The 21923-nt window shown below is 34.0% G+C and overlaps 1 protein-coding gene across 1 annotated transcript in view; it reads right to left on the reverse strand.

The window, feature by feature from the left end:
* LOC106614816 (streptococcal hemagglutinin) overlaps window positions 1-21923 on the reverse strand; it is a 411732-nt gene that overhangs the window by 46421 nt on the left and 343388 nt on the right. The window contains exons 13-16 of the mRNA XM_070107173.1: window positions 21440-21865; window positions 17342-17458; window positions 8686-9158; window positions 5865-6014 (exon numbers count right to left, since the gene is read on the reverse strand). Coding sequence (XP_069963274.1) covers window positions 5865-6014; window positions 8686-9158; window positions 17342-17458; window positions 21440-21865 — 1166 coding nt within the window. The remainder of the gene's footprint in view (window positions 1-5864; window positions 6015-8685; window positions 9159-17341; window positions 17459-21439; window positions 21866-21923) is intronic.

Genomic DNA, 21923 nt, shown 5'->3' on the forward strand with positions numbered 1-21923 from the left:
GATGACAGATGGCTTTTATTATAACATTGATAATTCTGACTCTAAGTTATTTGCTAATAGAATTTACTTTTTAATTTTACATGGGCCACATTTATAGATAAGCTCAATGTATACGGATTTTTTAAGAATGGTTGCAATTTTATTTTGATCATATTCGATTACATTTGTCACGGTGGAATTAAAATACTCGAATAATAATTAAGAGTTGTTAGAGAAGGCTTTAATAGCTGTATGCTTAGTTTATTGAAAAAATATTTTTTTAATGCGAAAATACTGCAACCACATGAAAAGTAAGAAGTTTATTAGTTAAAAAATCTACATAAAGTAAAATTGTGTTTATCTCATCAATTTGTTTAGATTAAATTAAAAATAAATTAGGCAACTTTTTTTGAAAATAGTTTTGACAAATATTTCTAAACTCATGTAATTTATATAATATATGTTGAATCGAAAAAAGAAAATTAATTAATTGGTGTTAATTTTTCTCAATGGCTCTGCCAGAAAATTTTTTTTCTTACAATATTTTCAACTTTCAACAGGCGTCGTAAGACAGCCACTCTACCTACCTAAACATGCTGAACTTTCTTTAGTTTGACACCAACGTCGTAATAATATTTTTACCATAAAAAATATGGTCCTCGATGAGACCGCCATAAGCTTTTCTTAGCTTAATAAAGTTTAAAATATTATTTATACTTATATTTTAATTTTTTTTAAACATGTGGCAACCTTTTCTAGCAATAATTCCAACTTCAAGTATTTTTAAATATCTTTAGTTTGACATCCACGTCTTAATAATATTTTTAATTGAAATATTTATTAAAAAAAATTTTTAACGGATGGTAACCTTTTAAAATAACTGGTGTCAGCTTTTTCAATGGCTTAGCTGGAAATTTTCTTTAACCTGTTAAATTTTGAAATATTATATAATATTAACACGAAAGAACACAAATGTCAAACATGTGGCAACGCTTTCCTAAAATATTTTAAACTTTAAGTAAGCTTAACTCCCTTTAGTTTTACACCCACATCGTAATAAATGCTTATCGTAATAATTTGCTTATGTACAATACAAAAATTTAAACGGGTGGCAACCTTTTAAATAAAGTTTGGTTTAAGTTATACAAGTAGTTCAAAGAACCATTCAGAAAAAAAATAAATATACAAACCAATTTTTCCGTGGAAATAAGAGTAAACAAGTGTATACGTACTTCCTTATTCCGTGGACCATTATTTTCAGTTTCACCCTTACTATTAATATAAAACGATAGAGCAAAGCCTTAATTATACCCTGAATAGGGTGTGTTAAGTTTGCGAGACTACATCTATTTGTCAGTATCTACGTGAACTATTCCCTTAATTTGTAAAGATATCGGTGGGAAATTTTGCACACATCCTTTTCTTCGATACAAACTGAAGGATAAAAATCAAGTTTCGAAAACTTTTTTATTTGAAAATATATCTTCAGGCAATGTGACATGCATTATGGTCTCAGGCAACGCTACAATCTCCGAATATATTGTACAGATTGGACTACTATAGGATATAGCTTCCAATATAAACGGATTGTATAACTCGTCCAGAAATAACCGAAATTTACCACCATATATACATACATGCAACCAGAAAAATTTGCTTTATTTGCTTTTCACGAAATTTCCATCTAATCGCTTAGTAAACATAACTGTTAAGTGATTTCGTGCTTTCCTAAATAAAATTCCCAACTAACTAACGATCGCATATATAGAGCTGCAGACTGCATATACTAAATGGTCGCTTAGTTACTATCCGCATTGCTTATACAACAAGTTGGGGTTGCTGCAGCATACAAAAACAACTTAATTAACACAAAAATGCAAAAGCAGCAATAAGATATACATTTTTGTGCGTTACGTGATATGAGCATATTTACAATGTATGTAAGGATGTATGTTTTTATGTATACATATGTGTTTGTGCGCATGTGGTAATTTGCAAAATGCATGAAAAGCTTCGAAAATTCCCCAAAAATTAAAAAGTTCGCAATTTCAGCAATTCCATAATAATTTTCCTTCTTAATGCAGTGAAAAGCATTATTTACGTAACCGATTTCTGCATGACCGCAGTACGCACAGGACATAGACTATATATATATTATATGTATATATATATACAGTATATACATACATATGTACGTTTGTATGTATGCCTGTATATCAATCCATTTGCATCTAGCAGCAAATTCATATCTCTCCCTTTCATCAGCTGAATATCAGCCATCGTTCGAGGGCTGCTTGCCTGCCTGCAGCCTTACAGTGCACTGATAGCTGGCACGCAGTGAAATAACGGTGAATTCTGGCAAATTATATTCGTCGCGCACAAAATTCAATACTTGTATAAAATCCGCTCGCATTTGCGTGGCAAAAATAATTGTAAGCATTTTGTATGCAGCGCTGTTGCAGATTGACGTTGCCATAAAAAGTCAACAACAACAAAAAGCTTTGCATAATGCGTTAAAAGTTTTTCGTTTTGATTTATTCGCAAGCATGTGTGTATGTGTGTGTGTGCTCCACTCGCTCTGCTTTTGCTTGATTTGATGTGTCTCTGTTTTCGGATCGCATTGGTTGATTGCCTGCGTGGCTGCTGGGTTGCGCGCCTGGTTGATTACGTTTACTGATTAGCGTTAATTTTGTGGCTTCAAATTGGCAAATGCGCTTCCAATGACTAGATTGATTTGAGTTGTCTAGATATTTTTTTGTAGATTAATGCAATATTTGTGGGTTGACTGAAGCATCGGAATTTTTTGTGCTGAAAAATGCTAGCCTTTTTTTCGTTATAAAAAATGTTGATAGGGCCTTTTGTTACTCAATTTTTGTTGATTACAATTTCTATTGAAATTGCAAAGGCAAAACCAAATTTTCAATATGCAGAATATGAAGATATGGTAAATATACTGGTATAGCGATATTTTAAACTCCACTCCTCATACATATACATATGTAGGTATTCATAAATGATATAGTATTAGGTTATTTTTGATTTTAAATAAGAAAAAACGGTAACTTAGGTAACACCGAAGCTAGAATACCCTACACAAATGAAAAGTTTCCACAAAAGAGCTTTATTTTGATCGATCAGTTTGTATGGGAGCTATATGCTATAGTAGTTCGGGCAGTTTCTGGGGAAGAAAAGGACGTATACAAAATTTCAGATAGATATCTCAAAAACTGAGGGATTTCTTCGGAGATTCTTGAAGATATTCCGACAAATGGAAAAGTGTTCCATTTAAACACTTGAAGAAACCATGTGCTATTTCACATGGATTTCCAAGAGTATGAGATTCGTGGTGCTTTTGCCTTGATCTGGCAAAAGCGAGACATTCGAGGAGTATGTCGTTTTCTTCCATACACCTCCTAGACCTCTTACGATTTACCCTGAGCTAGAAAGACCTTGCAACTGCATAGTTGCTGGTAGTTGACCAACGATTGCTAAGCTAATCTGAGTTGACGTTCTCATTCCGCAGTTCTTAAGACTGAAGGAGCTGTCATCAGCCTTACAGTTTCTTGCAATAACGCGAATTAAAGACTAATATCGTTGCAGTACTATCAGAGTGTATAGTAACCACTTGAAAGAAGCTGTGCTCCGGAGCAGTAGATCTACTGTTGCCTTTACGGCAGCTACCTCTGCCTGGAAGATGCTGCTGTGGTCAGGAAGCTTAAAGCTGAAGCTGAAGGAAAGTTTACTTCTCCCCCAAACCTTCCCGCAAACTTTAAATCATCAATAAAAAAGATCACCATATCTCTTCTCCAGCGAGTCCTACCTTACCATGCCTCCCTCGCAGGTATGTGAGCAGAGAAGCGACAGCCAGGCAATCCAAGTATTTCGGAAAGAAGTCAAAGTGTACTAGTATTCCAGAGTGCCGAGGCTCGAGTCATCTAAGTACCCAGTTTCTCTGAGTTCATTCATGGAATTCGATTGGATCTTCTGTTTTCCAAATATAGACAAATTTCTAATTAGTTCGCCCTTCCTAGTCTCTTATCGCAAAACTGAATGACGATTTTCAATGAAAAGCATTATGACAGTCAAAATTTATATATCTAAATGGGAGATGACAACCCTGTACGTACGCTTGTGTTCACTTCATACTATGTGACCACGCTGAATGTATCAAATAAGTAATTTTAAATAATCTCTGTCTTCTCTTACTTTTTACGATAAATGAATAAACAATATAAATTGTAACCTGCTGCTAAATATGTCTACCAAAAAGTAAAACTATTTACGTTCACAAAATTCCACGCAACTTTTAGACATTAAAAATTATAAAAATTGGAGACTTCGCTGTGAGCGCTAAACGCTTGCAATCACTTTTGAAACTGCACTTTTCGCTACATATATATACACGGACATACATGCTACTCAGTCATTAACTGAGCCACTTTCCGGCACAATGCTAATGCTGTGCACAGCAGAGTGGTCGTTTACTTAAATTTGAAAATTTTAAAATTGTTTTTGTTTTTTCTTAGCTGCACTTCTTCTCGTAGTTTAAATAAATTTCATGCTGATGTTCCTACTCAATCGCTTTTATAAAGTTATGCGCACAAGTTTAAGTCATTTGGCTATCGCATTACCCCATGGAAAATCAATAAAATCAAATTTATTCTGCATGTTGTAGTTGTAGTTGTTGTAGTGGCACTTAGTTTGGCGAAAGTTGAAAGTTTTCATAGAGACTGTCAAAAACTTAAAGCAGGCAGGCTATGATCGTTTGGGCGCGCTTGTGTTCGGACAAAACTTTTTAATCAGTGGCAACTCTTGGGAGAGCGCATGAAAAACAACAACAAAAGCACCACAAACATGGAGTGCAATGAGAAGATATAAAATATATATTAACTGGTATGGCATATTTATTGATATTTGAGCAGACTTGTTCATACTGCAGCCAAGTGGTTATATATATTTATATAAGGGTATCCGTTAGTTCCCAAGTTGACTTTTTTTTTGCTAACGAAGTTTCAGTTTTTACCTTACAAAAATTATCCTACCTAACTTCTATAAACCTTTAAAATGCAGTTAAATTTAACATTGAATAACCTGAGCATTCATACAAGTGCTTCATACATTCTGTGTTGTTCATACCACATGGTGTACTATATCCAGCACATTTAATCCATACCTTTTAACTGTGTATATCTTTTAAAAGAGTAGTTTTATGAATAAAAAACCTTTTTTTTTGCGCAAAAAATTTAAAAGTAGAATTTTACTTTTTTAAATTGTATTTTTAATTTTTAAAGCAAAATATCAAAAATCCTTTGTTATATACATGAAAAAAGTAACATGATTTGGGCACGGTTTAAATTGAAAATGAAGAGTTTGTTTACATTAGATCCATACTTTTAGGGCAACAACTGCAATTTTAAAGAGCATCTGCAACAAAAAATCTACTTATGAAACAATGGACACCCTAATATACACACACCTCTATTTGTATGTTTGTGCATAAAATTGGTTGCGGTATTTTATGGGAAAAAATTTTTTTAGAAATCTGTTTGCTCTGTTTGTGCACAAAAGTCGACCATTTATGCACATATATAATATATCAACGTCTAACGGTAATTGTTACGCACATTTGCTTCAATTCACCTTACTTACTTTCACTAATGAATTGTCATATCGCTTTGTGCGTAGAAAAAACTTTCCATTTTACTTTACTTTCGAATAATTTCAAAACTACCAAATTGCTGTCATGAAATTAAAAGCTTAAAGCCAAAGTTTGAAGACATTTTGCTAACTTTCGGTCATTACTACGTTCATTTCACACAACTTCATCTCTTCAGTTCATATTCTTCTATGGCAACTAGCTAACTGAGCGCTCTTGTGCAACTTACCTGCCGCGTGTGTAGTAAGTTTTTGGTAGAAAACTTTTTAAATTTTTATACGAGATAACCGATGCGAATATCGTCGAGTTGGCCATTATGTTGAGCAGCCGATTGGAGAGTCCGATGTCCATGTAAAGTTGATCCGCGAACAAATCATCGCTGTGGACAAGAAGCGAAAAATGCGAAAGAGAAATAATAATTAGTTTAAAATGCGAAATTTTTCTACAGTTTTTATTAATTTTGCTTTGAGTGGCAGTCACGAAATGTTGGCTATTCCTTTTATATCAAAGAATTAAAAATTTTGAGATAAAAAAGTTCTACATTTCGTTTCAGCGAAACAAGCAGCATGACTCATTGTGTTTGTATGAGTATAATGAGTTATTGTGCACTTAATTTCATTAAAATATGGAGCATATTCACTTATATAAAATATATAAAGTCAAGCCGAGAAATCGGATTTTACATTTACTATACGATATATCAGGTATAATGGCTAGGAGCAGATCGGCACTGATATAAAACTAAAGCACACTCGAGGTTATATTTCCACTTAATTTTATTAATATTACTAAAAATTTTATCGACATTTTCGATACAGAGTCCACCAAAATAATGATAATTATTATAGGTAGTATATGGGGGCCAGGGTAATTCATCGACCGGTTTCACCCATTTCGGGACCCTACTCTAGTTTAAGCAAGATTACATAATTTTACAAAAATATCTCACATATTTACCGGTACATATGATATACAGCCAACCGGTGATAAGGTGACCAGAACAAATACTGAGCCGATTTCATTAGGATTTTTTGCGACAGAGCAAATTTGTGGCATTTTATTAAAATAATCACAAATTTAGCTATATTTTTGGCAAAAAATCAGCCGAATGATTGAAAATCTTAATATATGTACACTAAATTAGAGCGATGTATTCGGCAAAGAAATCCCCCGAATAACAATGTTAATTATACAAGTATTGGTTATATGAAGGATAGAGTAATTTATGCACCGATTTCCCCCTTTTCCGAAACAAGCTTTAGCATATGCAAGTTTATATAATATGTTCACCGAATTTTGAAAATATATATTACGTATGGAAATACTGAACAGAGTTTAACAAATTTTTGGCGCCAGCGCATATTATAAACAAGAAAATATGCGCTCTGCATTTCATTAAGATATTTCACAGGCTGACCTATATATATTGTATAAAGTCAAGCGGAAGTTTTAAAAATAATAAATTAGGTATGTGTTAGCTAAGGGAAGTATTGATGCGATTTTATTCATTTTAAGCACAAGAACACACTGTCATTAGAAAGAGATATGCTCTGAATTTCTTTAAGATAACTCACATATCAATCGATATGTTAATATATGCAGAATAAAGGCAGCCGGAAGTTCGAAACCTTATATATTGGGTATATGGGAGCTAGTAGAAATATTGAACCAATTTTGCCCATATTAGACACACAGGCACATTAGTAGTGAAAAAATATTCTCCTAAGATTTCATTAATGTAACTCAACGAGTAACTGATATTTTCTGCAAAAATTAAGTATTGCCTCTTAGGTAGACACTGAGGCTTGAAAAGTGATTGTCTAATTTCAAGCATTTTTTATTATAGGTGTCACAATTCGAAACTAATATTTGCGGAAAACTTTATTTTAATATCTTTATTTTTAATTTATTTACTGCAAGGTGAAAAAAGTTATTGAAATTTAAATTTTATTAAATGAAAAGTTGTGAATAAATATAAATAATAATATAAATATAACATTCGTAAGAATCAGAGCGAATGGCGTGATTTTGGTCCAATTTTTTTCGATTCTCGATATTTTGTAGAGTGTTTTGTGCATTTGCAACAAACCAATCTAAGTGTCAAGGAACACGTGTATCAATATTCATCAAGATACCTAAATTTTTATTGAAGTTATCGCTTGGACGAATAGGTGAGCAGACGGACAGGCAGCCGGAATTCAAGGCGTCTCGTCTTCTCCATTATTTATATATATATGTATATAAATCTAGATCTAGATCAATATTGGTTTTGGGTGTTAGAAACAACCGTTAGGTAAATAAATTACTATATTCTGCGCAAGATGTTGCGTGATAAAAAGATTGAAATTCAAAAAATTATGAATAGATGCCGGGGCTTGTTGAAGCAGCTTTCGTATACACAAAATCTCTAAAATTCTAATGTTTTTAAGTTAACTGCTTTTAGCTCACGTGCCAATCAAAAATTAAATTTTTTAATCCAAGATTCTATCCATTTAATTCTTAACTGTATTATCCCTTCTTACTGTATAGTAATTAATTTTTTTTTAGTCTTTCAAAATAAATTTTAATATATTTTTAAATTCGACTCTAACGGAATTGTATGTATCTATCACCATCTCATTACTTTACAGGCTTATATTTTTAATCTTCTAAAAAATCGTTTGGTATTGCAAATCTCTAAAAATCCAGCTGTACCCCCAACTACCACATATTCAAGGCTTGCATAAACCCCAAGGCTAACCACAATTCCCAACAAACAATAAGACATTCAACTCAACTAAGTAATCCGCCAAACCTTAACTGTGTGCCTTCGTATTATATATACTTATATAAGATGAATATCTGTGTGTGTCGGTGCTGCCACACTAAATTTCGCTTAACGTTGCAAAGTAATTGCACTTTGTGGCATCTACTTTTTGCTGCTTGATTTCTTAAATTTTCCAAAGCTAGCGCTATTACTATAACCAAACCCACACAAAGTGGCGTTTGCCACACTCCACACGTTCCTTACAAAGTACGAACACGGGCCAACACATTGTTTGCACACTTACCCGTAGATCCTCAAATTAAACGGCAACGTTTTCACCGAAGTCATATAGATGCGCAGCGAGTTTAGACGATCCAACGACAGTGAATCCTCATCGACCGTGAGAATGCTGCTGCCAGCAACAGCATTGCCATTGCCACTGCCACTACCACCGCCACCACCAACAGTGGCGGCATCGTTGCGCAGTAGTGTTGCCAGCGCCGAATTCGCTGCGGTGGCGGAGGAGCGTGCCGGTGACATGGCATTACCACCAGCTGTTGCCGCGCCTGAAGTAATTTCTGTTTGTGTTGTTGTCGCTGAAGCTGAAGCGCCGGCTGCGGATGCTGATGATATGGCACTATTGTCGGCTGTTGCTGCTGCTGCCGCTGCCGCAGCTGCTGCTGACGTGGATGATGTTGATGTTGCTAATTGAGATGCTGCAATTGTTTCACGGTTCAACGCTGCGGATTGTGTTAAGAGTTGCAATTTTTTAATTTGCTGCAAGTGAAATTGAAAAGTGAAACACGAGTGAGTGAGTGAAAAAAAAACAAACTGTAAATACGTGTATAAGCAAGTTAAGTGAAAGGTAATCGCCAGTGTTGTGTTGAAGACGTACATAATTAAATTACGTGTAGAGTTTACTTTATTGAGTGGCAGCATTGCTGACGTGAGTGATTTACTGTGGCACACCAGTCACAATCTAACTTGGGAAATTAAGTTGAAGACAGATTGGTTTCGGGGCTTGCGCCACAAATCCGAGTTGTAAGTGAGTTTTTGTAATTTTGATTTCAGTTTCGTTATTTTGTGTTGAGTGAAGTGTGGCTAGGTTACGTTTTTTCCAACTCAGTGCAGGCTAAAGTGCGCTGAGTTTGGTTTGGTTATGGTAAAGTTTTGGTATTTTCAAGAATTTAGGTTACGTTTAATTGTTAGTTTTGTTGTATATATATAAAATGTAAATCTCAATAGCACAAACCAGCAAGTTGGTAAATTTTTAGCGCTGTGGCTGTAGAAGGAGGAAAATATTGATACGCCTTTCTTACTAAGTTTAAACTGAAAATCTCTTGAGTAGTTGTGAAGGATTTTTTGGCGCTTAGGCCGCTTTAATTTTTTAAATTTGCTACAAAGTATTATAAATAGCTGAAATAGTAAGAATATCGAAACCACATTAAGTTAAGTTAAGCTTAATTAAGAGAAATTAATCTAGATTAATTTAGATTAAGTTAAGGTGAAGTCAAGCTTAGTGTAGCAAGTTAACAGTTTCGCAGACTTATTTCTTCAACTTTTTAACGCGTCTGTGCGAGTCTGTGAGAATTGTCCGGTATCACATCAAGTGTTATGCGAAAGCTGTTGATGTTTACGATTGTCTAAGGGGTTACCAGGGCATCATGGCTTCAAAAAAAAATTTTGTTTATTGTTTCATTTAATTCTATAACATCTCAGAATATCGTCCTAAATTCTCAAATAACAATAATAGTAACAGTAATAGTTTTGGAGACACAGCTTTGAATTGTTGCACGCTCGAGGTTAGCTATATAATCACATGAAACTTTAAACGCGTTTTTCTCAAATCTTTCAAAGTCGATTGTCAAGATTTCGCACGAACTACTCAACCGATCTTAATTTAATTTCACACACTTTACACTTTGAGATATAATTTCGTGTCGAGGAGGATTTTTTTGTTCAATTACAACTATTTAAGAAACTAAAAAACCTCGAAAAATTTTCACCCAAATTTGCATGTTTTTGTAAAAGCACTTTATTGTTTTTTCTCCATCTCTATACCTAGTTAATAGTCTTAATACAAACAATTATTTTTTTCTTTTAACTTTTGATGATCCTGTCAGAAATTCTGCTGTCAACGCTGCTGTCCGAGGAACTACCGGAAATGACGCCGTATTAACCGAGTATTGGATATTTTCCTTTGAATAATCTTTAAACCGTTTACATTGAAGGGAAAACGTTTTTCAAGTTCTTTCTAGCAACATGTCGCTTGATATAAACAACTTTCAAACCAAATAAAGGTGACTTAGTAAAGAAACAAATATCTTTTATGCAGGCGTTGACTTGTTTATACAGACATACAGACAACTCTCGTTGTTGATTTACGTGAGTTCTTCCTGCATTTAGGTTTCAACCACAGCCACCACGAATCTCCCCAAAGGGGCCATAACCCAATGAGCTGATTTGACCGAAGTCCAAGGGCTTTCTGCTCCCCGTGGCCAGTGGAGCAACCCATTACTCAATGACTGGTGACATTTGTCGCTTGAACTTCAAATGCATTTTTATTTGGGATTTCATTTAAAGTCTATAATATCAGTTCAAGCTGAGTATTATAGCACTATTTCTGACATCATTTACTATGCTGATAATTCTGGGCAAAATAAATTAACAGTCATAGTGCATTTGGCTTTTAGTCGCCTCTTACGACAGGTATGCTTTACCGCGGGTAAATTCTTACCCCTACCCGCAGGGGGAAGACATACAGACAATCCTTTATGGCATATTCGACGTTTCCTTCTGTGTCTTACAAACTTTGTGATAAAATTAATATAAGAATATATTTTTCTTAAGTCGCCATAAACTATAAATTAACGCTTTCGTTTTGAATACAAAATGCTGCAGTGAAAATTTATAAAGATTTGTAGCCACTACTTTATCCTCTGAAAGTAATAATATTTTGAATTAAAAATTTAGACAGAGTTGTAGCCATTACTTTACCCTCTGACAATTATAATATATATAGTCAGACAGGCATAGTATTTAGATATAATAAATTGCTTTTATATTTGTAAAAAGATGAGCAGCTAACAAGCATGAAATCAGTCTTTATCGTAAGTAACTTGGAAATTTCGCAAAATATATTATTTCATCTTTCCATTTGATTTCATACATAAGCACATTGTTTTTAACAAAATCAAATATGTATATCTTCTAAAAATAAATATAAATTTGTCTTAGCAAAATCTTAAGCATGGGAAATTTCATGAAATTTTATGTCTATAACTTATGTATGTTTGTCAATATATTTTCCTGCCGACTGAACTGTAATAAATTGGCTAAGTTTAGCTCAGTCAAAAAGTCAACAAATAAATCCGCATGAACATGAAATACTTAAACGTTATAAATAAGATGATACAGAAATTAAGCACCATGTAATTTACATGTCAATGTCAAGCCTGATTTGGCAGAGCGGATATTGGTAGCACAGATAAACTGTAGATTGTTATTGTCCGCATGCGTCTCTGCATATTATGCTGAGCTGTCAATTTGTTGGTCATAAATTAAGCAAACAAATTGATCGAATGATGCAATAAATAAATAAAGGCAAATAGATTGACGTTTTTGACAAATTTATTTTTAATTGAGACTAGAAAAAGTTATCACAATTTATTTGCATGCAAAATTAGGTCAAAGTCAAAGACTATATTTATTATTAAAGCCAATACTGCTTTTGCCTCTCACATTAGGTTAAAATTTATCTGTTTTTTTATTTAGAATTTTTTGATGTTTAAAATTTGTTTCTTTATGACTCTTCGGCTTTTATGTTTGCACGCTTTTGTTCATGTGTTGGCGTACTCGCAAAATACCTCCTCCTCTTAAAGCTCTACTCAGCATTTCACAAAGCCAATACTTTAAGTCAATAAGCAAAATTTGAATTATTGCTTCGATTCGTTTAGTGAGCTGTCTGCTGGCTGTTTTTCTTGCAAGCTTTGAACTTTGTTCCCTTTCTTTTCTTGCTAAGTTATTATGGTACAACCCTGTACTAGGCAACTTGAAACAAAATTATTACTCATAATTCATATTTAATCTCTTGATATCGACATCGAAAATGCATTTTACACACAAGTAATAGAGTACTAAATGTGTGAACGACTTTATGAGCCGTGAAATGGTATTTATGAAAATAGAAAAGATTATTTTCTTGCAAAATATGTATTTGTATGTTAGCAGAAAACGTTGGAAAAATATTTATTTTCTGGCAGGTTAAAAACGTTAAGCAGAAAAGCATTTTAATGCTTCTTAAATACAAATATTGCTAAAAGATTTTTACACTAGGTGTTTCCTTTAATATAACAAATTGTGCTAAATTATTGAAGCCTTCTAAATAAATAAATAAAAATTCAAAAAAATATATTTTCTTTTACAATTCTAAAGCCGATTATCAAAAATACTTAGCAATTCTCGCCAATTTTCATTTAATAAATTCTGCTAGTGCTTTCCAATATTAAGTTAATAGCAAAAATTTAGAGCGCAACACTTAAAAACTATTTCCGAAAATCATCCATTAACGAATTTAGAAATATTTTTTAAATTTTTTGTACAACAAAATTTAAAATCCTCGCTCCTTCGATTAACCAATCAATGCTTGTACATATATACTTATAGATGTCTGTCACGCATTTTCAACCGCAACAAACAGCAAATTGCTATCTTTCCCAAATTGCTGGAATTTATTCGTTCTGCACATTGCAATCGCGCCTGAATCTATGCTATTGTACAAATCTCGACGCATTAAATTGTTAGAAGCTTTCGTTTGTTAGTTCAATTCGTGCATCATTGTTGCACTAAATTGAATTTAAATTTTTTACAAGCTTTGGAACAATCAATAGTTCAGAGACAACAAATAGCAGACGTGCATTATATATATGTAAATTAGGGTGAGCCAAAAAAAATTAAATTAACGTATTTATGGCTTAAAAAAAAGATATATGCAGGGAAAAAAATATACTTCCAAATCAGGATTTTTAGCCTAATTTTGAAAGGTGCTTGGTGAGTATTAAAAAATTTCATTTGAAATATAATATAACCAAATTGTTTTCATTAAAATCGCATAGCTTTTGTGCTGTTTAGCATACAATTTTGCAAACTTCGAATCCTTGTAGGGAATTTTTTCAATTCAAAAATACTTATATTCAAAAGCTTTGAGAAGTGAAAAAATCCATTTTTTAAAGTTTTTTTTTGACTCACCCTTATGAAGATAGTAGTGTATATGTAGTAACTCACAAGAATGTCGAAAAATGTATAGGTTATACAAATGCACGCTCGTGTGCTTTTCAATGTATATGAAGTAATAAACATACCCAACAAAAAATTGCAATAAGTGAAAAAAATTAAACATTTTTCCTTAGCGAATATTTGTGGATCGAGATATTTTTCTACAATAATAAAAAAGAAACAACTATTGTTTCAGAAACTTTGTACCCCTATTTAGATCACATCTAATGATAATAATAAATTTAAAATGACATTCTTTCTAACCAAGTACCACTCAATGAATAACTGAATATTTTGCTCACTTTTAGTTTTTGCTAGGTGGCAGCATTATGTCAAAATATGCATAAATAAAAATTTTCCAGAATATATCACATTGGTACCTGTATTTTATAATATTTTGTTTAGATGGCAACTCTAAGACAAAATCTGTATATATCAGAGTCATTTTATACATTTCTGGTAGAGGGAAATTCTTTGAAGAAATATGCAAAAATCAAGCATTTTCAGAATATATCAATTTGATACCTGCAATTTATAATCAAATCAGAGATTACCAGAGTACATCAAATATATCAATTTGATAACTATATGTTATAATTTTTTGGTAGATGGCAACTCTATGCCAAAATATGCATTAACCCAAATATGTCAATTTGATAGCTGTATTTTCTTATTTTGTTTTAAAAATTTAAATTTTCTCAAAACTAAAACAAACAAAAAATTCCTACTGGGTGTGTGTTGCAAAATTACATATCAGCTAACTGTGTATTGGCAACAGCGAGTGAAGTGCTGCGGAATAATAAATAAAAATTTAAACTTGTAGTGGAAATCAAAATAACTTTGGCACCGAAACAGAAGTGAAAAGAGATGGTTTGGTAGATCAAACTATCGAAAACAGAAGCGCCGATGCAATCACTAAAATGCGGCGCAACATACCTATAAATATACATATGTGTATGCGTGAATTTCATGCTTTCACATAGAATGCCACGACATGTGCAACAAAACGACAAATGGCAATTCGGCGCGGCGAGCGGTGCGCAACCAAATGGAAAACAGCGAGTTTCAAACTATCTGCCGGTATTTGTATTACGTATATTATAGACAAGACACACACATTCTATACAAACATATAAATATAAAAAAATACATAGAGCTGAATATGCAACATGTCTCCCCCCTCCCCTCAAAGCATTGGCATGAGCCGCGTTTGCCGATACTGTAAGCGCGTATGCGCGTTCCTCTGTGCATTTGCCACATTATCCACATGCCATTGCATCGCGCGCAACGCTCAACGATTTCTTCTAAATTTGCTGCAAACAATGAGGCAAAGTCGAAAGCAACAATTGCTGCTGCTGTAACTGACGCCACGTCCCCCGCCCCGTCGATGTACACGCACGTTACAGACATTTCGCTCTCGTTACTATTGTTGCTGCAGTTGCACTGGTAGTTGTTGTTGTTCTTGTTGTTGTGCGCGTTAAAAGTCATTGCATGCGTCAGAGCAAGATTTTCGACGTCAACGCTGCCAAACTGCCAATAAAGTTTCGCAAGTTATTGGCTTTAGTCAAAGCGTAGTCTTCCAGTTTCTTATTGCCATTGTTGTTGCCGTCGCCAGTTGATTGCTTCAATTTGGTGTGTTTGTTTTTGTTGTGCTGCCGCTCTCATGCGGATGTTATGTCGGCGCAATTGCTTGTCGTGACTTTGATGTAACGCGATTATTTCTTGGTTTTTTGATTGTGCGCCTTCATTGAAGGAAATCTAATTTAACGGCATATGCGTATATATGAGTGTATGTATCCAGTGGTATATATATGTATATGTATATATTAAGGTGTCTAATACATCTTAGGTATTTACGAGCTTGTAACAGTAACAAATTTCCTTAAGCTTAGAAACTTCGAATCCTTTAATATTTTATTTGTTAAAGGAGGAATGAAGGAAAATCAGGGTTTTTCTAAACTATTTTACATATAGTTCGTGAAATACACTCTACTTTTTATGCGTATTATTGTGTTTGGTCTTTTAAAATGTTGTCAAAAATTTAATAATTCCATTTTCGATCGAATTCGATCGAATTCATTAAATGATTTATTTTAATGGACTGGGTTCATTAAAAACTGATGACCGGTAAACCCAAACAATTTTCATACAAAAAACAAGAGAAAATGTCAACTTTGGCTGCTCCGAAGCTATAATACCCTTCACAGGTGCATTGCTTACAGCATAACAGGATATAAATAAATATTTAGTTCGATTTGTTCGGCCAGTTTGTACAGCAGCTATATGCTATAGCGGTCAGATCTAAATAGTATGTTTGGAGGTTGTAGCGCTGTATTGGGTAAAACTATGTTCCAAATTTCATGAAGATATCTTGATTTTGATTGGACAGTTTGTATGTCAGGTATATGCTATAGTGATCCGATATAAACAATTTATTCGGAGAGTTCAGCGCTGCTTTGGATAATAATCCAAGCGAAATTTCATGACGATATCTTCTAAAATAAAGAAGTTTTCCTTACAAGGACTTGATTTTGATTGGACAGTTTGTACGACAGCTATATGCTATAGGGGTCCGCTATCGGCGGTTCCGACAAATAAACAGCTACTTAAGAAGGGAAGGACGTGTGTAAAATTTCAGATCGATATCTCAAAAGGGGAGGGACTAGTTCGCGTATAGTCAGACTGTATCTACCCAGGTTATAAAAATAGTGTGTACTTATTTCTCTGAAACAACGTAGATAAAACTCTGAATGACAATAACGAACGTGACAGAGGATTTGAAGATTTTTAATTAATACTCACAGCAGAGAAAATTAGTTAATGGAAACGGGATGCACAAATCGAAATATAAACAAATAGAAAGTATTATTATTGTAAACGCGTTTTAAACAGAATTCAAAAGGGAAACAGAAACAGAATCGCAACATTTATTATTTTTTAACTAGCTGGTACTCCTTTACTCTCATAAAAATCTAAAATAAAGACATATTCTAACTAAATTGATTAATAGAAACTGAAATTAATCGAATCGGAACGGAAACGAAATCATATCAACATAATTCGAATAAAAACATGCACAGAACGAAATAAAGCTTATTACGAGTATGAAGAAAAGCAGAAAATTTTTAAGAAGCAGTTTATGTGTTGATAATACTTCTAAAATAAAGTACCAAAGAATTATTGAAAACAGAAACAATGAAAAGTAACAGATACAACTCAGAAACATAATTGGTGAACAGAAACAGAAATGTTAACGATTTGCATTATAAACCGAAACCGAAATTCAACTCAAGAATAGAATTGGTGAACAGAAACAGAAATTTTACCGATTTTTTATATAAAGCGCTTAGGCATTAATTGAAATGATCAGAAACAGAAATACAATTTAGAAACAGAAACAGAAATGCTAGTAGTGAAAAATGAAAACAGTACAACAAAAAACTGCTAAGTTCACATAACCTATGTTTTATCATATTTTTCTGAACAGTCCGACATAGGAAACAATCTTGAGGGGGATACTTTTTGCTGTATAGCTACTTCAGTTTTAATATAATATTTAAAATAGCTGTCGTGCAAGCGTTTTAAAACATTTTTTCTGCAGTTGAAAATGTGTGTTTTAAATGTTTAAAGTTTTCTGCTCACAAATTGCAATTGAAGAAAGTCATAGACGAGTTTAATGCGCTTACCTGTTGGCTATTAAGTGATTGTGTATTTTGCATGACTTTGTCGAGAATGTGCAAAATTATTTCGGCTGCCATCTCACGTTCGAGCTGTGTGCCCTTTAGCTGCAGATACGTATCGACCTGGAAAAGAGCAAGAGAGATTTTGAATACAAAGTGAATGTCAAAAAAAAAAGCAAGAAATGAAGGAAAGTTGTAGACTTTGATAATATTCATAGGCCAGAAAGAGTACACTGAGAGAAATTTAATAAAAGTTTATTTCGAGAAATTATTTTATATATGATACATTTTATGATGAGATTTTCGGAAAGTTTATTTTTGAAAATTATTGCAAAAACTATGATGCTTTCCTTGAGAAAATAAGGCTAATCACCCAGTCGAACAAAGCTATATGTGAAGTTTCAAAGTCACTCATCATCTCAGTTCAAAAAAGTAATGGGTCAATTATAAAGCTAAGCACATAGTGGCGTGACACTAGGTGAAAAGTCTGAATGTCAAAGGCTAGTACAATAGTTATGCTAAAGTTAAAAGTCTGGAAATATCAAGTATATAAATATAATTAATTGATCAACTCCTCCAAATACTTTTAGGGCTTTAAATTTAGCAAAATTTCCCGATTACTATATATCTTTAAGCATATTTTTCGTTTAATATCTGAAGTATCTAGCAATCTGGGCTATTTAAATATTTCTTTACATTGAATATTTTCTCTGAGTGCCTTAGTTTCACTATTCCACATGAAGTTGCCTGCATTTACGGCACATCCTGCACGAAAGTTGCAGCAAAACTCAGTTAAAAGGGCGCTCAAGGCCCACTAACTCACACACATGAAAAAAGGAAAGTGGTCGCTGTGTATGAAAGAGCAAATAACTTCCGACAAAAGTGAAATCTAATAAAGTACGATTTTTTTCTCAGCAAGCAAACGCATTTTTTCCATAATTTGCTACCTTGAAGAGCGAGCACATATGGCATATGCACCGTTTGCCTGATGGAACATGTGAAAATGCAGGAAGCGAAGACGTTCGAAAATTTGTGGTTGCTGTGAATTGGTCGTGTGTGCATTAGAATGAAAAATTGCACTTGCTGAACTATGTAAAGGAAACTGTCGCCGCCATCAGCAGGCTCACCATTATCAGCATTGCCTTCTTCAGCATTGCCATCAGCAGCATCATCATGAGCACCATTATTATAAGCAACTGCATGATGTTGTTACTGATCTTCGTTGGCTTATAAGGGAGCTTCTTTTCAGATGAGCTGCCACTTTTGTTATTTATATGACTTTTTGCTTTTCTGCTCCTTTTGCTATTCCATTCTATGCTACCGTTAGCGCATTCACTTTCTGTTTGGTTTGTGGCAAAATGTTCAAGCAGTGGTTGCGTGCCACAAGTGTGGCTGTAGTTAAAATGTGGCAGTGGTTGTTGCGGCCGGCTTGCACCTGAACAAATGTGCGGCTTTTGCAATGCAAATGGTTGGTATTGCAAGTGAATACAATCGTTTTTATATTTAGTTGGCAAATATTTTTATGAACACTTTCTTTGTATATGTATGGGAACTAAGGAATATACTTGTATTTTTAGTTTGTAATGCTTTTGGTATGCTGCTGCACAAAGTATGCGCTTCTTATTATTACTTATTCACATTTAAAATAAACATTTTTTTAAGTTCTTCATCTTTATAGTAACATTCAACTAAAATTTTTACTACTAGACAGCAACCGAAGTAGTAAAGGATTCGGAGGATCACGATTATAGACAAAGTGATTTTCTAACAACAGCCTTTCGACATTAAATTCTTAAACTCCAAGGGTATTTTAGACTTAAAAAGTTTCTCACAAAATCAACTATTAATTGAGAAGCATATGTGTCGTTTAAAAAACCAACGAAATGTAGTTTTAAAGACTCCGGACTCAGTACAGTGACCAACAGATATCAACCAAAGGATATCAAAATATATATCAACAAAAAATCACAGCAAACAACTACTGCTTCTCAACTTAAGATCGTTTTGAGAGCCAAATCAGAATTGTTCGTATTCCATTAACAATTTTGATTACTTAAAATAATCAATGTAATCGGTCGATTGGTCAGTAAATACGCAGCACTGATATGGTTGCATGGATGTAGTCAAACGCAGACGCGGAAGCTTCAGGTTTTTACTGGATTACGATTACAGGATACCTCGCGGTAGCTCCTGTCGAACACCTACATTGTGAGCTATACCTATATGCTTTCGGTTGAGGAACATAATGCACTCCTCTCCGAGCAGCTTTTGTTTGGCTGTACCTACCGTTAGATGATTTTAACGACAACCAACTTGAATGTTACCACCCAAGCGGGAATTAAATAACCGCTACAACAACAACAATATCATTTAATATTACATTATCTCATTGCCGAGGGTTATTCGATACGCTCAGAACACTTGTTTGAATATAATTTTTCACGAATTTTTAAACGCTGTTTCAGTGTTTCAGTTTTCATGGTAATTTGCTAAAATATGCCATACATAAATATCAAGCACTAGTGTTTACTTTTACAGCTGGTTAACAGTTATCCGATTATGAAATTATATATGACCATAAAATCATGTGAGTCATCGAATCGAATTGATTTAGCTGGTTTGCCATTGTAATGGGTTTTCACCAAAGGAAATTCCACTTTACCCGCTTAGAGTGCCATTTTGAAAAATGAGCACAAAGTGGCACATGTGACAAATTACATAAGAAAAACAAGTAAGGAAGAGCTAGGTTCGGGTGTAACCGAATATTTCATACTATTGCAACTTACCAGGATCAAAGCCATGGAAATACATTCAGGTGATTAGGTTTGTTAGAACAATGAAAATCAATATATATAGTATATGGTGGTAATTTGTAGACCAATTTTATATATTTTTGGCATTAAACTAAAATATAGCCATATTAAAAGTTCATTAAATTTTGGGAAGATATCTTACTTATATGCCGATAGATGTGATATACTATATTAGATATATGGGACCTAAAGGAGTTATTGACCCGATTCAACACATTTTTGACATACATTCATATTACTATCAGAAAATGATTCTCTTATTATTTCTTTATATAAAATATTTCACAGATTGACCGATATTTTCGATAAAATGTTCGCTGTAGGAACTGGGGTCCCCGTATTCAATATATGGTGGGTTGAATAGTTTTGGTCCGATTTGAACAATTTTTGATCATAAAGTGGCACAGTTATACATGCATAGGTGCTCGATTTGCATACTGGAAAGTGAAAGAATCAGATGGATGTCAAGATAATACTACATTCTAAATTTGGTCGATATTAATCTAGTAGGTCCTGAGATATATGCTTTCACCGAAATGTGGGCGCAATACCCAACTCTCTTGAGTGCCAAGGGATATATGTACCAAGTTACAGCAAGATATCTCAATTTTTACTCAAAGTATCGCTTGTACGGACCGACGGACGGAAGGACAGACAATCACCCAGATTTCAACTTCTCTCGTCACCGTGGTCATTTATATATTTATAACTCCATATTTACCTCGATTAGTTTTAGGTAATACAAACAACCGCTAGGTGTACAAAACTATTATACTTTATAGCAACATGTTGCAAGCGTATAATAACAAAAAGCGCGAAAAGAAATGCGGAAAGTAGCATAAAGCGAGTAAAAATAAGAAATTAAAAGTATCGTCACCGAAACTTGTGTATTTTATGAAAAAAAAACGGAAATTTTTTTCCTATGAAATATAAATATTTTTATACATTTTCATAAATAAATAAGAATCACCATTGCAATGCAATATTTAAAGGTCTTAAAAAGCGCTTTACTCACAAGTCACACGCGGCGTACGCTTTATCTCGACCACAGCACAGAGCACATAAGGTGTTTACGTGACACTTTTTATACCGAATGCAGTTTTAAAATGCACGTAAACATTTGCCAAACAATACCGTTGTGTGCTTGACACACATTAAATAAATATAAAAAGCGATTGCTTTTACTACCCAGAACATTTTGCAGCGCACATTTTATACTTGCGGAGATTTTAGGTCACCAATAACAACACACGAAAACAAAAACGTCTGCACTCTCGCACTTAGTACTCACCTCATGCAGCATATCGATGAGAAAGCCCGCCTCGCCGGGTAGAAACCGCTTATGTCGCTTGGCCGTATATGCGAAGCAGGCCTTCAGTATAGCCGATGAGTTGGTCTGCTGGTAGCCGGCGCTTAGTGCACGAAACTTATTGTAAATCAGCAAAAGTTGATCATGTACGCAAAGCGAAAAATCGGGTAACAGCCATGTCGAATTTCCCGTATCGCGGCTTTCACAAATGCGCCGCGAGTGGCCCTCGAATCCGCGCGGACAGTCAGCAACAATGGCGGCGCCTGGTGCACTTGTCGGCCAACGGACACCGTACAGCGTGTCGCTGTGGCACACACGTACCGCATTGCGGTCGATAACTGTAATGTAGACGCTCTTCGATACCGGCCGCACAGTGTTGGAGACAATGCATGTGTACTCGGCGGATTTCTGTGTGAACAAAAGAGCAGCAAATATATTAAAAAATTTATATATTTAAAAATAAAAA

The sequence above is a fragment of the Bactrocera oleae genome, chromosome 3, assembly GCF_042242935.1.
Source record: "Bactrocera oleae isolate idBacOlea1 chromosome 3, idBacOlea1, whole genome shotgun sequence".
NCBI classification, from domain to species: Eukaryota; Metazoa; Arthropoda; class Insecta; order Diptera; family Tephritidae; genus Bactrocera; species Bactrocera oleae.